The 16245-nt window shown below is 43.3% G+C and overlaps 1 protein-coding gene and 1 pseudogene across 1 annotated transcript; both read left to right on the top strand.

Annotated features, from left to right (window-relative positions):
- Nucleotides 1-219: 219 nt before the first annotated feature.
- Nucleotides 220-1910, top strand: LOC119924273 (olfactory receptor 4P4-like; the record flags this gene model as incomplete). The annotated part of the gene is made up of 2 exons (XM_038743199.1): nt 220-1118; nt 1895-1910. Coding segments are annotated over exons 1-2 (915 nt in total), but the record flags the coding sequence as incomplete, so codon positions are not given.
- A 3245-nt stretch (nt 1911-5155) lies between these two features.
- Nucleotides 5156-6047, top strand: LOC119924232 (annotated as a pseudogene).
- Nucleotides 6048-16245: the final 10198 nt, after the last annotated feature.

The raw sequence follows: 16245 nt of genomic DNA, 5'->3' as shown, positions 1-16245 counted from the left end.
TGAATAAAAAAAATATTCTTATCACTTCACTAGAAATGAAAGGGATGTATATCCAGAAAAGATATGAAGTTTCTCTTGCAGTGTTCTCATATACTTTGACACAGTACTGTAAGTGATGTTCAATTATAAGTAGAATGAACTGGTCACTGCAATTTTCTAAATGTTATTTACAATGTTTCATTTTGCAGTCATTTCAGGTAAATATTACTCATTCCCAGGATGGAAAATAGGAACAACGTAACAGAATTTGTTCTTTTAGGTCTGTCTAGTGAAAGAAATTTGCAGATATTCTTCGTTGGGCTGTTCCTCTCCTGTTACATTGCAAACCTCTTAGGGAATCTTGTCATCCTCATCACTGTCAGAGGCAGTTTCCTCATCAAACAGCCCACGTACTTCTCCCTCTGCCATTTGTCCCTCATGGACCTCTGCTTCACTTCCACGGTGACTCCCAAACTGGTCAGAGATTTGCTGTCTGTGAAGAAAACCATCTCTTTCGTCCACTGCATGATGCAACCCTTCACCCTGCACTTATTTGGTGGGGCTGAGATCTTCATTCTCCTGGGGATGGCCTATGATCGCTATGTTGCCATCTGTAAACCCTTACACTATATGGTCATCATGAACAAGCAGCGGTGTGTCACAGTGGTTGCAGTGTGCTGGGGAGGAGCAGTTCTCCATTCCACGGTCCAGTGGCTCCTTGTCATTTTTTTGCCCTTCTGTGGCCCTAATAAGATTGATCACTATTTGTGCGATGTTTACCCTCTCCTGGAACTGGCTTGCTCAGATACTTATGTGACTGGAATTTTAGTCCTCGCCAATACAGGGACAATTGTGTCTGTTTCCTTTGCAGTCTTAGTCTTCTCTTACGTCACCATTTTAGCCAGTCTGAGGACCCACTCTTTGGAAGGACGTCGCAAAGCCCTCTCTACCTGTGCTTCCCACATCACTGTGGTGACATTGTTTTTCTTGCCTGGCATCTTCATTTACCTCCGACCAGCCCAGACATTCTCCGAGGATAAGGTGTTCACTCTGTTTTACATCATCATTGCCCCCATGTTCAACCCCCTCATCTACACTCTGAGGAACAGAGAGATGAAAACGGCCATGAGAAAGGTGTGGTGTTGGAAGCCACGTTTGGAGGGAAAATTAGGCAGGTGAAATGGATGTACACATCTCTTGTCTTACCCTCCTTCATTTGGCTTATTCTATCCACCCAACTCTTCTCTGTACAGTCAACCCAGGTTTTCTCCTAGGCTCAGGTGAAACGAGGATTCTTACTGTTTATTGGACTATAAACATGCCCCTCACCCCCTTCGGCTGTTCTGGACATTTAACCCCATCCTCAGGCCCACTGTTCCTCCCCCTCCTCCATCCCTCAGCCCCAATGAACTGGCCACCTACTTCATTGGGAAAATTAACACCATCAGGTCTGTGCTCTCCAAAGTCCCCCCTCCCCCTTCTCCATCGACCCCACTCTCAACCCCCTCCTCTACTTTTCCCATCCTTCCCAGCAGTATCTTCAGATGAGATCTCCTCCCTCTTTTCGTGTCACCCCCTCCACCTGTGCTTCGACCCCATTCCCTCTCATCTTATAAAAACTCTCATCCCTTCTCTCCTCCCCTCCTTAACTTCCATAATCAATCTCTCACTCTCCAATGGCTTCTTCCCCTCTGCCTTCAAACTGGCCCATGTCTCTCCAACCCAAAAATACCCCTGTCTTGACTCCACTGTCCCTTCCAGTTATCGCCCTATCTCCCTCCTACCCTTCCTTTCCTAACTCCCAGAGCGAGTCGTCTACACTCACTGCCTCAAATTTCCCATGTCCACCTCTCTCCTGGACCCCCTCCAATCTGGCTTCTGTCCCCTCCACTCCACCAAAACTGCCCTCTTAAAGGTCACCAATGACCTCCTCCTACTCTATCCTAATCCTCCTCGACCTCTCAGCTGCCTTTGACATTGTCAACCATTCCCTTCTCCTCAACACGTTATCCAACCTTTGCTTCATGGACTCCATTCTGTTCTCTCCTGGTTCTCGTCTTATCTCTCTGGTCATTCATTCTCAGTCTTCTTCTCAGGTTCCTCCTTCCCCTCCCATCCCCTAAATTTAGGGGTTCCTCAAGGGTCAGTTCTTGGTCCTCTTCTGTTCTCCATCTATACTCACTCCCTTGGTGAACTCATTTGCACCCATGGCTTCAACTATCATGTCTATGCAGATGGCATACAAATCTACATCTTCTCCCCTGTTCTCTCTCCCTCCCTCCAGGCTCGTATCTTCTCCTGCCTTCAGCACCTCTCCACCTGAATACCAGTCTGCCACCTAAAATTCAAGATGTCCAAGACTGAGCTCCTTATCTTCCCTCCAAAACCCTGTCCTCTCTCTGACTTTCCTGTCACTGTGAACAGCACTACCATCCTTCCTGTCTCACAGGCAAATAACTTTGGTGTCATACTTGACTCTGCTCTCTCATTCACCCCACACATCCAATTCATCACCAAAACCAGCCGGTCTCACATTCACAACATCACCAAGATCTGCCCTCTCCTCTCTATCCAAACTGCTACCTTGTTGGTACAATCTCTCATCATATCCCGATTGGATTACTGCATCAGCATCCTTTCTGATCTCCCATCCTCCTGTCTCTCCCCACTTCAGTCTATACTTCACTCTGCTGCCCGGATGATCTTTGTACAGAAACGCTCTGGGCATGTTACCCTCCTCCTCAAAAATCTCCAGTGGCTGCCTGTCAACCTACAAATCAGGAAAAAACTCCTCACTCTCTGCTTCAAAGCTCTCCATCACCTCGTCCCCTCCTACCTCACCTCCCTTCTCTCTTTCTACAGCCCAGCCTGTACCCTCCTCTCCTCTGCCACTAACCTCCTCACTGTGTCTCATTCTCACCTGTCCTACTGTCGACCTCTGGCCCACGTCCTTCCCCCGGCCTGGAATGTCCTCCCTCCACACATCCACCAAACTGGCTCAATTCCTACCTTCAAAGCCCTACTGAGAGCTCACCTCCTCCAGGAGGCCTTCCCAGACTCAGTCCCCTTTTCCTCTGCTCCTACTCCCCTCCCCATCTCCCTTACGCCCTCCCTCTGCTCTACCCCTTCCATGCCTCACAGCACTTGCATATATTTGTACATATTTATAACTCTATTTACTTTATTAATGATGTGCATATATCTATAATTCTAGATTTTTCTTTTGATGCCATTGATGCCTGTCTACTTGTTTTGTTTTGTTGTCTGTCTCCCCCTTCTAGATTGTGAGCCTGTTGTTGGGTAGGGACTGTCTCTATCAGTTGCCGAATTGTACTTTCCAAGCGCTTAGTACAGTGCTCTGCACACAGTAAGCACTCATTAAATACGTTTGAATGAATGAATGAATCCCTTCCTCCATCTCAATGACTATATTTAATACAGCCATCAATTATGCTATGCCATTTCAAATAAAATATTTTCAAGAAAAGGAATAACTACTGCTTAACGGGATGGAAAGCTAATTACAGTTTCAGTTGATGTTAAAATTAACTGTAAGCTTCTCGAGAGAGAGAGTTACATTTTTGATGTGTGCTGTGCAGCTATGGCAGATATGGGTTTTAGTAGATACAGTGTTTACTAAATGTTTATGTGCAAAGCAGGGTTCTCAATGGGTTCTACTCATACAATTGCCTCAGTCCCTCCTTGCTGGTAGATGAGGCACAGAACAGGGGTTGAAAACTATTTTCAGACATGGAGGGGGCAGCATTTATGATTTTCAATGGGAAGTAGTGTGCTCAGTGGGAACCCACAAGTCTAGTAGTCAGAAGATTTGGGTTATAATACTGTTTCTGCCATTTGTCTGCTGTGTGACCTTGGCCAAGTCACTTAACTTCTTTCTGTGTGCTTCAGTTACCTCACCTGTAAAATGGAAATTGATACTCTGAGTCCCACGTGGAATCTAGACTATGTCTAAAATGATTATCTTTTATCTACCCCAGCAGTTAGTACAGTGCCTGGCACACAGAAAACACTTAAAAAAGATGATTAAAAAGTCATCTTTACATCATGTAGTGCATTAATATTGGTGTATAATATTGCTGACTAATTCACCAGGCTGAGATCTTTTAAACAGGTTGGGGAGGCCTGGAATTGCTCAATGGAAGGGATTTACTTGAGATCATAGTTTTCATTGAAGGAAAGGGGAAATATTCTCAGTGGTACCTTCTTCTGCAATTGAAATTATGATGTGCAGATTTAGGACTCGAAAGAAAAAGAAACTCAGAAAAGGGAGATGGCTGCCATTAAATAAAATTCAATGGAAAACCTACTAGAATTGAAGATAAATCCTGGGAAAAGTAGCTTTCAGAATACTGGAGACAATAAGGTACCATATCCATGGAGTTTGAAGAATATGACATAGAAGTAAGAAGACCATTAAGGTGCTATCCCCAAGATAATGTTCAGATATCTTTGTTGCAGTTTTATGATACAATGTGAAGGTAATTTGTCCCTCACTTGCAAGTAGACAATCAGTAGTGAACTGCCTATAAGATGATTTTTGCAAACATGATGCGTGGTAGTAGGAGTTTTCTTCTTTTTTTCTTTTTCCTAATGGTATTTGTTAAGCACTTACTATGTGTCAGGCACTGTACTTGGGCATTGCAGTAGATGCAAGCTAATCAAGTTGGACATAGTCCATGTCCCACATGGGACTAATAGGCTTAATCCCCCTTTTAAAGGTGATGTAACTGAGGCACAGAGAAGTTGAGTGACTTACTCAAGGTGACACACATCCAGTGGCAGAGTCATAATAAGTGTGCAGTTCCTTTCTGATCCTAAAGACATCAGTTCCTTCTTCTTACCACTGCCTTCAATGAAGAGGTGAAGCAAACCTCCTTAACTTGGAAATTCTGCTCCTTAATTCTTAATTCCATCTCCTTCCTAAAATGCTTGCCCATACTGAAGAAAACCATGCCTATCAATGTCTTTGAGACCTGTTAAAAAGTTACAAATAAAAGGTCAGACTTCAAGAGTAAAAATGTATGATCAGGCTTGGTTCATGTGAGCGAACTCTAAAGAGCTACAGTGAAGATATGGATGTTTTGTCTTACTATGTTTCAATATTTTATCATTTCAGGCAAAGCCACGACTTCCAGGGACAGTATTTGCTGACTTCATGGAAAACCAGAACAATATTTCAGACTTTATTCACTTGGGACTTTCCCCAAATCCTACGGTGCAGTTTTGGGCTGTTTCTGCTCCTTTATATTGGCATCGTGATGTGAAATCTGCTCATTCTACTCACCATCCGGTTCAGCCACCTAATCAATCAGCCTATGTATTTCTTCCTCAGTTACTTGTCCCTTGTGGATCTCTGCTGCATCTCCACCATCTCCCCTAAACTCATCATTGACTTGATGATGGAGAGGAGGACCATTTCCTTCCCCAGCTGTATGACCCAGCTTTTTGCTTCACACTCCTTTGGTGATGTTGAGATCTTCATCCTAGTGTGGATGGCTTTTGATAGCTTCGTGGGCATATGCAAACCACTGCACAATATGGTCATCATGGACTTGTAACGGCATGCTGCTTATCGTTTGTGTCAAGGCATTCAAGCATTCAATGGCTTAGTTACTCCTCACCCTCCAGTTGCCCTTCTGTGTGCCGGATCAGATCGACCACTATTTTTGTGATGTGAATCCCTAACTGAAACTCACCTACACCGACACCTACGTTGCAGGCCATGCTCACCTTTGTGGTGTTGCTCATTTCTTACATAGTTATATTAGCTTCCCTAAGAACATGCTCTCCTCACAATCGGTGCAAGGCCCTGTCCACCTGTGGTTCCCATATCACCGTGGTGGTCTTATTCTTTGGACCCTGCATTTTTATCTACATATGTCCAGCCACCACGTTCATGGAGGACAAAGTACTTGCTGTGTTTTACACCATAAATGTCCCCATGTTCAACCCTCTCATTTACATTCTGAGAAATACAGAGACCTGCAGAGATGAAAAGTTTCATCAGGAAGGTGTGGTGCAGGAGGGTGTTTTTGGAGGAGAAATAAACGTTTTCTTGCTTATGATTCCTATCTCACGTTCCCATTAATTCATTCAATCACATTTATTCATTCATTCAATCGTATTTATTGTGCACTTACTATGTGCAGAGCACTGTACTAGGCACTTGAGAAGTACAATTCAGCAACAAAGAGAGACAATCCCTGCCCAAAACGAGCTCATAGTCTAAAATGTCCTTCAGCATCCTCTAATTTCTTGGGTCACAACAAAGCAGCATGGCTTAATGGCTAGGGCACCAGCCTTTAAGTTGGGAGTACCTGGGTTCCAATTCTGAATCCACTACTTGTCTGCTGTGGGATCTTGGGCAAGTCACTTAACTTCTCTGGGCCTCAGTTACCTCTTCTGTATAATGAAGATTAAGATTGTGAGCCCCACGAGGGACATGGACTGTGTCCAACCAGATTAGCCTGTATCTGACACAGAGGAAGCACCCAAAAAAAAAAAAACCCAAAGACCTGTCCACTCCTTACAATCTGCAGATCACGTGCTTTTATTTTAATGGTCTTAACTCCTGGTCTATCATCCTGGGAAGGGCCATTGCAGGTTTCCCGCAGCTAGTATGGCACTGTACCAAAAGGAGATCTTCCCATCGCAGCTTGTAGCAACTCAGATAAACAATGGGTCTCTTAGGGCACCTGCTTTCTTGTCTAGAGACTGAATCATTGGGAACTGAGGCCCAGAGAAGCGAAGTGACTTGCCCAAGGTCACCCAGAATACGAGGCTGCTGTTTCAGGATCATCTTTTAAGGAAGGAAATGTCTATTCTGTCAGTGTGAAGGCCCCCAAAAGGAAGGAAACGCACCCTCTGGGCCATACATTCAGAGCCCAGATCAAAGCCCGGTTCAGCCCACTCAAATATATATACCTGTATATATGTTGCTTTGTATTTTTTACTCTATTTATTTATTTATTTTATTTGTACATATTCCTTCTTTTTATTTTATTTTGTTAATATGTTTTGTTTTGTTCTCTGTCTCCCCCTTCTAGACTGTGAGCCCACTGTTGGGTAGGGACCGTCTCTATATGCTGCCAACTTGTACTTCCCAAGCGCTTAGTACAGTGCTCTGCACACAGTAAGCGCTCAATAAATACCATTGAATGAATGAATGAATGAATCATTACTGGAGTTGCTAGAACGGTAACCCAGGGTCATCCCAGTTGCCCCAGTGGTCCGGAGGACTCTCGGGGGGCTAGCTTATTCCTGTAATCTTCCTGATGTTTCCAATGCATTAGACCTGAAGGTTGGGAGAAAGATGAAACAACAGGAAGCACAGATCACCTTATTTTTCCTCTCTCCCTCATCAGCAGCCTCATTTTTTTTGCCTTTCCTTCTTCTCACTTGCTCCTTCTAAGTCTCACTGCTGATGATACTTAATTTTATTGCTGACTGTTACAGAATATGAATAAAAAAATGTGTCCAGACTTCATGCATCTATTTCTGAGGCCAAATAGAGCAGAGAAACTTTGTCCCTGAGCAGGTTCAGGAAATTCCCGGGTTCCCAGGCTTCTGACAGCATTCCTATGGTAAGACTGTAGCAGATTTGTTCTACCCAGAATACATCATGTACTTTAATTCTGTTTTATTCTCCTACGCATTTGGTGCAGTGCTCTGCCCACAGGTGCTCAGTACGTTCTAATGATTGACAAGTTTGGTGCAATGGGGAATAGTTGAGAAACTGTCAGTCATTTATTGTGGTTTGTAGTAGCCAGGAATGGGTGGTTCAGTTTAAAGTAATTATAGAAAAAGTAAGTAGCAACGTCAGTCAAGGGCTGATTTTTTATATTTTCTTTTTAATCATGCCCAACCAACTGAAAGTTAACATGAAATGCTGTCATTGAATCATCACTGGAGAGGCTTAATTAAGGGCAGAACACAGGCTTAGCTCTGCAGTTCATTGCTCTATTCTTCCCTTCCATGTTCTCCCTCCTCAAATATATGGGCTTCTCCTTCGGGCCAGAGTTTGACCCTTAAACAAAGTAAGATATTTCTGTCCACCTTAAGTCATGCTCTCTTTTAACTATTTTATGCTGGGCAATTTCCCCAATAAATTTTCCTCTCCTTAAGTCGTATACTTCCAACATTTGCATCAGCACACTTCCATGCACAAGCACTAACCGTCTCTATATGTACTGAATTATGTCCTTTACCTTTAAAGCAGTTACTCATCTTCATATCCATCTTTCCATTTTTTCTTCCTCTTATCTGTAAATGACTTTATATCAGTCTTCCCTTTTAGTTTGAAAGATCACTGAGAACAGGAATCCTGCCTGTAATGCAGTCTTAATCCCCTTTTTACAGATGAGTTAACTGAGGCACAGAGAAGTTAAGTGACTTGCCCAAAGTCACACAGCTGACAAGTGGCAGAGGCAAGATTAGAATTTACGACCTTTGACCCCCAATCCCGTGCTCTTTCCACTAAGCCACACTGCTTCTCTATTGTATTCTTCCAAGAATTTAGGACAGTATTATTCACAGAGGTAGCACTCACTAAATACCAGTCATTGAATAGTAGACTGAGGGGGCACCCACTGAAATGAGGTTCAAGATGAAGAAGCCAATTTTTTTATATAACAGGTATTGAGCATAGTGATAACAAGGTCTATGGGGCCAGAAACCTGCATTCTAATTTCAAGGATGTTACCTTCAGATTCAGGGAGGAGGGTGATGTTGTCAATGGAGATTTAAGCACTTTGATCCTCATCCAACCCTCACCGCTACACTTATTGCACATATCCTCTTATTCCATTGCATCCCCTACCTGTACTCTATTTTAATGTTATGTTTCCCTGACTGTACTGTTAACTCCTGGAGGGTAAGGATCCTGTTCACCAACTCTATTGTACTCTTCTAAACGTTTGGTACAGTTTTTTCATCCACAGTAAATGTTCAGTAAATACCTCTGATTGATTGATTGATTGTAGATGGGAAGTTTGGAAGAGAAGAGATTAGAAGGGAAACTGAAAAATTCAGTTTTAGATTTGGACAAATGGATATGACGTGGAGGCAGGAGGAGATGGATTGGCTAGTGTGTGGGAGGTCAGGGCTACAGAGATAGTTTGGGGCTATCAGGGAGTAGCTGAAATCATGCTTTTGGATGAATTCTGTATGTGAGAATAATGCAACATAAGCAATATCTTCAACTCTGCCCTCTCTTTCAACCCCACTATTCAGCCTGTTGCCAAGTGCTTTGGTTTTACTATTACAGCATTCCCAGAACTGGCCTCTTCCTCTTTACCCTAATGGCCACCACACTGGTCTAGGCACTTTTCTTATCCTGACATAACTATTCTACCAGCCTCCTCACTGACCTCCCAGCCTCCATTCTCTCTTTCCTCCAGTCCATACTTCACTCTGTTTCCCAGATCATTTCTCTGGAATGTTCTACCTACAGCTCTTCACTTGTCAAAGAAGTTTTTTTATATTAATAATAATAATAAAGATGACAGTTATTAAGTGCTTGCTATGTGCCTTGTGCTATGTGCACAGCACTGTTCTAAGCGCTGGGGAGTTTACAAGGTGATCAGGTTGTCCCACGGGTTGTTCTTTATCCCCATTTTACAAATGAGGTAACTGAGGCACAGAGAAGTTAAGTGACTTGCCCAAATTCACACTGCTGACAATTGAACCCATGACCTCTGACTCCAAAGCCCATGCTCTTTACACTGAGCCACGATTAATGTAAGGTTCTACTTGAAGATTCTTGCTAATAGGACTCTTCTGAGGATGAACCAAAGTTTATCAGACAGCTCTCTCCTGCCCTGCCTCCTTTATTTCTGTCCCTTTATTTTTCTGCCTTTATGACTGCTTATGCATCTCTCTTTAACTATCTTTTCAGCCCTGGCATCCAACCTGCACCTCAGACTTCCTCATATGTGAAAACAATAAGAGAAACTCTGCCTAACTACCAAGTAATGTTTAACCTACCTCCACAATATAATAAACTGGTAAAAAAATACATCCTGAAAATACTTGATAGTGAGGATGAGAAATGTTATAGATTTCAATTTATATCTTGAAATGTTTACAGATAATTTGAAGGTTCTAAGCAATGAATTGTTGGGGATCCAATGGCCTTTCCAGGATGTTTACACTTAGACAAATGATCTCTGCAAATATTAAGGGATGAGGTGTTAATTATTAGACAGAGTCCAGAACTCTGGCTTTTAGTCCTAGTTCTGCCATTTGCCTACTGTGGGACCTTGGGCAAGTTACTTAACTTCTCAGTGCCTCAGTTTCTTCATCTGTATAATGTGGATAAAATACCTGTATCACCTAGAGTCTTACAGTCTAATCTAAGAGGAAGGGAGTACAGGTATTTTATCACCATTGTGCAGGAGAAGAAATTGAGGCACAGAGAAGCTAAGGAACTTGCCCAAATCTGGGCTGTCTCTGATTTGATTACATTGTGTCTACCCCAGTGTTTTATATAGCATTGTAAACTTCCTAGTGCCTTTCTTACTACCTTCATAATCATCATGGTCATCATTATTATTGTATTTTAATGAATTTTTAATAATACAGAAGTCCCTCCATTTCTGTTGAGAGTGGGGACATGTGTTCTGAGCTAATGCTGCAAAATTAGTAATACTTGATATTTCTCAATTTGGCTGATTCAGGTAAATATCCATCTGCTGTACACTCATCACCTTGGCCGACCTGATGGAGAATTCAAACAACTACATAGAGTTTGTCTTAAGGGGTCTGTTCCCAAACCAAGAGGGGAAGGTAACTTGTTTTGTGTTCTTTTTACTCTGTTACCTACCCAACTTGTTGGGCAAGCTTCTTATCCTTATCACCATCAGAAACAGCCATCTTAGTCAGCAGCCTATGTACATTTTCCTCAGTTCCTTGTCAGTCATGGACCTCCACATCACCTCCACAGTTGCTCCTAAGATGATCGCAGACCTATTGGAAGAAAGGAAAACCATCTCCTCCAACTCCTGCATGGTTCAACTCTTTGGTGCTCACTTTCCTCAGCGGTTCCAAGATATTCATCCTAATTGCTGTGGCTTATGATTGCTACATCACCATCTGCAAGCCTCTCCACTATCTGATCGTTATGAGCCGGCAGGCTTGTCACATATTGTTCTTGGCCTCTTTTGTAGGGTCTTTTTTGCATTTGATCATGCAGGTTTTTATCATGGTGCAGCTGCCTTTCTCTAGCCCCAATCAGATAGACCACTATTTCGGTGATGTGTTTCCTCTGCTGAAGCTCTTCTGCACCGAAACCTATTTTGTCAACGTCTTAATCATTGTCAGCACTGGGTTTCTGTCCCTACTAAACATTTTTGCCTTGATTGTTTCCTAAGTCATCATTTTATCTGCCCTGAGAAAACATTCCAGAGAGGGTTGGCACAAAGCTCTCTCTACCTGTGGTTTGCACATCACCGTGGTAACTCATGATTTTCTTGCCCCTCATCTTTACTTATATTTCCAAGGCTGATTCTGCCAGTGAGGATAAAGCCTCTTTTACACCATCATTGCCCCCATGTTCAACACCTTCATCTACATGCTGAGATACACCGAGGTAATGATAATAATAATAATGATAGCATTTGTTAAGTGCTTACTATGTGCCAAGCACTGTTCTAAGCGCTGGGTGGGATTCAAGGTAATCAGGTTGTCCCTCACAGTCTTAATCTTCATTTTCCAAATGAGGGAACTGAGGCACAGAGAAGTTAAGTGACTTGCCCAAAGTCACACAGCTGACAAGTGGCAGAGCTGGGATTAAAACCCATGACATCTCCTTCTTCTGAGCCACGCTTGCCATGAGAAAGGTATGGTGTAGAAAAGTGTTATCAGAAAGAACGTAAATGCATAAAATTGACTTCCATTCCTCTTGTTTTCTGTACACCTTAGCAAAGCATTATGCATTAGCATTATCATGTGTTTTCTGGACACATTAGTGCAATTAGCATACCCATAAGTTACATTTCCAGACCTCCTTCTAGTCCCAATCAAGCAGTGATATTTATTGAGCACTTACAGTGTGCAGAGCACTATACTAAGTGCTTGGAACAGTACAATAACACAGAATTGGTAGACATGATCCTAATATATCATGTAGATCAAATGATCATCAGCATGTCTGTTTTCTTTGTGGCAGGGTTAACATCACATGGCTATCAACCATTCTATCATGGGCTTATGCCAAGGCTACCCCACTTACACAGTCTTCAAGATTGTGGAACCCTTCATGTTTTTCTTGAGAACAATATTCAATGCTAGTCATTTGCATGTGTAATGGCTACTGGAAAGTTATCATTTTGTAATTAAAAAATGAAACCAGATATATTGTGTGATTAGTTTCAATGTGCTTGTGGTATCATGGTTCCTCTCACTGAGACAGTAAGTTACCTTTGCAAATAACTTTCAAAAATATTCAGATATGAAAAATTCATTTACTCTGCATATTTTGCATCAGCCCTGCCTGCATTTACCATAATTCCTCCCTCACACTTCAGACACTGGCTCCAAAAAGTTAGGAGACTAATATCCAGAGTTTAGTACAGTGCCTGGCACACAGTACTTAACAAATGACATAATTAATTATTATTGATCATATGCTAAAGACTGAAAAATCTTAACATGAATTCATATGAAAACTAATCTTGAAGGAAATTATTAGAGGACCATTGCTTGCTTTCTGTGTCTATTTTGTCTTTAATATTCATAAGACTGGGCGATTTTATTCCCCCTGACTGGATGAAAGGACATAGGCCTTACCTGGAAGATATCAAGACTGGAACCCATTAATCGAATTGTGTAGCCAAATTGAAAGAAGGATGGGACTCAGAGTTAGCAGACCCAGGTTCAAATTCCAGCTTCATCACTAACCTGAGTGACTTTCCACAAGTCGCTTAACTGCTCTTGGCCTCACTTTCCTCATCTGAAAAGAGGAATCAGAAACCTATTTCCCAACCCCTTAGACTGTGATCCCTGCCTAGAACAGAGACTATGTCCATCTGATGATCTTGTCTCTACCCCTGCGCTTGGCCACCTACTAAACACTGAATGATTATTTTTATTATTATTATTATTGTTATTATCTAATTTCCCAACACTTAGAAAAGGTGACTGCATTAATCGCTCAGGCTGATAGAACAGAATTGGAAGCAGATAATTTATTCTTTACTATTTCCTTGCTATAAACATATGTATTTATATATTTTCTGGCCCCAGGAATCAATTAATCATATTTATTGAGCCCTTTATTATGTGCAGAGAACTGTACTAAGAACTTGGGAAAGTACAGTATAATAATATAATGGGTGAGTGTGCTGCCTTTGAACCAATACATTTTCTCTTTCTCCCTCTCTCTCTTCTTCCCTCTCTCTTTCTCCCTCTCTCTTTCTCTTTCTCTCTCCCCCATTTCCTCCCTCTCTCTCCCTCCAGCTCTACACACTGTGTGACTAGTCCCAGGTTTAGATTACAACTAATGTTTAGGTTAAGGCTAAAATAATGATCCTTTTTAACTTCAAACTCCAAACCCATTACAAGTTAAGCCTATGGCAGTCCACAAATGGCCAAAAACGATTCTAGCATCACTCAGTAATCAGCCATATGCGTATGGTTTTAGACAACAATGGAGACTTGAACATAGAGATTAATCAATGGAAAAGCACGTTTTCTGCCTTTATGGGATGTTCTATGATGGAATCTTGCCACGGTCATCAACAACACAATATTATCAAGGGACTAAGATCTGAGCAGATGCATTTGTAACAAGATTGTAACAACAAGTTTGCAACAAACTCCTCACTCTCTGCTTCAAGGCTCTCCATCACCTCGTCCCCTCCTACCTCACCTCCCTTCTCTCTTTCTGCAGCCCAGCCTGTACCCTCTGCTTCTCTGCCACTAACCTCCTCACCGTACTTTGCTCTCACCTGTCCCACCATCGACCTCTGGCACACGTCCTTCCCCTGGCCTGGAACACCCTCCTTCCACACAACCGCCAAGCTAGTTCTCTTCCTCCCTTCAAAGCCTTACTGAGAGCTCACCTCCTACAAGAGGCCTTCCCAGACTAAGCCCCCATTTTCCTCTCCTTCTCCCCATCCCCACCGCCCTGCCTCCTTCCCCTCCCCACCGCACTTGTATATATATATATATTTGTACAGATTTATTACTCTATTTATTTTACTTGTACACATTTACTATACTTTTTATTTTGTTAATGATAATAATAATAATAATGGCATTTATTAAGTGCTTACTATGTGCAAAGCACTGTTCTAAGCGCAGGGGAGGCTACAAGGTGATCAGGTTGTCCCACTGGGGGCTCACAGTCTTGATCCCCATTTTACAGATGAGGTAACTGAGGCCCAGAGAAGTTAAGTGACTTGCCCAAAGTCACACAGCTGACAATTGGCAGAGCCAGGATTTGAACCCATGACCTCTGACTCCAAAGCCCGTGCTCTTTCCAATGAGCAATGTTGCTTCTCTAATCATCATCATCAATCATATTTATTGAGCGCTTACTATGTGCAGAGCACTGTACTAAGCGCTTGGGAAGTACAAATTGGCAACATATAGAGACAGTCCCTACCCAACAGTGGGCTCACAGTCTAAAAGGGGGAGACAGAGAACAAAACCAAACATACTAACAAAATAAAATAAATAGAATAGATATGTACAAGTAAAATAAATAAATAAATAGAGTAATAAATATGTACAAACATATATACATATATACAGGTGCTGTGGGGAAGGGAAGGAGGTAAGATGGGGGATAGAGAGGGGGAAGAGGGGGAGAGGAAGGAAGGGGCTCAGTCTGGGAAGGTCTCTTGGAGGAGGTGAGCTCTCAGCAGGGCCTCGAAGGGAGGAAGAGAGCTAGCTTGGCGGATGGGCAGAGGGAGGGCATTCCAGGCCTGGGGGATGACGTGGGCTGGGGGTCGATGCCGGGACAGGTGAGAACGAGGTACGGTGAGGAGATTAGCGGCGGAGGAGTGGAGGGTGCGGGCTGGGCTGTAGAAGGAGAGAAGGGAGGTGAGGTAGGACGGGGCGAGGTGATGGAGAACCTTGAAGCCCAGGGTGAGGAGTTTCTGCCTGATGCGCAGATTGATTGGTAGCCACTGGAGATTTTTGAGGAGGGGAGTAATATGCCCAGAGCGCTTCTGGACAAAGATAATCCGGGCAGCAGCATGAAGTATGGATTGAAGTGGAGAGAGACACGAGGATGGGAGATCAGAGAGAAGGTTGATGCAGTAGTCCAGAAGGGATAGCATGAGAGCTTGAATGAGCAGGGTAGCGGTATGGATGGAGAGGAAAGGGCGGATCTTGGCAATGCTGTGGAGCTGAGACCGGCAGGTTTTGGTCACGGCTTGGATGTGAGGGGTGAATGAGAGAGCGGAGTCGAGGATGACACCAAGGTTGCGGGCTTGTGAGACGGGAAGGATGGTAGTGCCGTCAACAGAGATGGGAAAGTCAGGGAGACGGCAAGGTTTGGGAGGGAAGACAAGGAGTTCAGTCTTGGACATGTTGAGTTTTAGGTGGCGGGCAGACATCCAGATGGAGATGTCCTGAAGGCAGGAGGAGATGCGAGCCTGGAGAGAGGGGGAGAGAGCAGGGACAGAGATGTAGATCTGGGTGTCATCAGCGTAGAGATGATAGTTGAAGCCGTGGGAGTGAATGAGGTCACCAAGGGAGTGCGTGTAGATCGAGAACAGAAGGGGACCAAGCACTGAACCTTGGGGAACCCCCACAGTAAGAGGATGGGAGGGGGAGGAGGAGCCTGCAAAACAGACTGAGAATGAACGACCGGAGAGGTAAGAGGAGAACGAGGAGAGGACGGAGTCTGTGAAGCCAAGGTCAGATAGCGTGTTGAGGAGAAGGGGGTGGTCCACAGTGTCGAAGGCAGCTGAGATCTGCATATAGCTTTGATTCTATTTGTTCTGACGATTTTGACACCTGTCTACATGTTTTATTTTGTTGTCTGTCTTCCCCTTCTAGAGTGTGAGCCCGTTTTTGGGTAGGGACCGTCTTTATATGTTGCCAACTTGTACCTCCCTAGCGCTTAGAACAGTGTTCTGCACACAGTAAGCGCTCAATAAATACGACTGAATGAATGAATATATTGACTCTCCCTAACATTTGAAATCAAAGGAATGGTTTACAATAGCAGTAACAGCATTTGTTAAGCACTCACTGTGTGTGGACCACTGTATTAAGGTCTGGGAAAAAATCCAC

Source organism: Tachyglossus aculeatus, unplaced genomic scaffold (assembly GCF_015852505.1).
Source record: "Tachyglossus aculeatus isolate mTacAcu1 unplaced genomic scaffold, mTacAcu1.pri scaffold_89_arrow_ctg1, whole genome shotgun sequence".
NCBI classification, from domain to species: Eukaryota; Metazoa; Chordata; class Mammalia; order Monotremata; family Tachyglossidae; genus Tachyglossus; species Tachyglossus aculeatus.
Note: the sequence above shows the minus strand (reverse complement) of the source record. Positions and strands in the feature narration are given on the sequence as shown.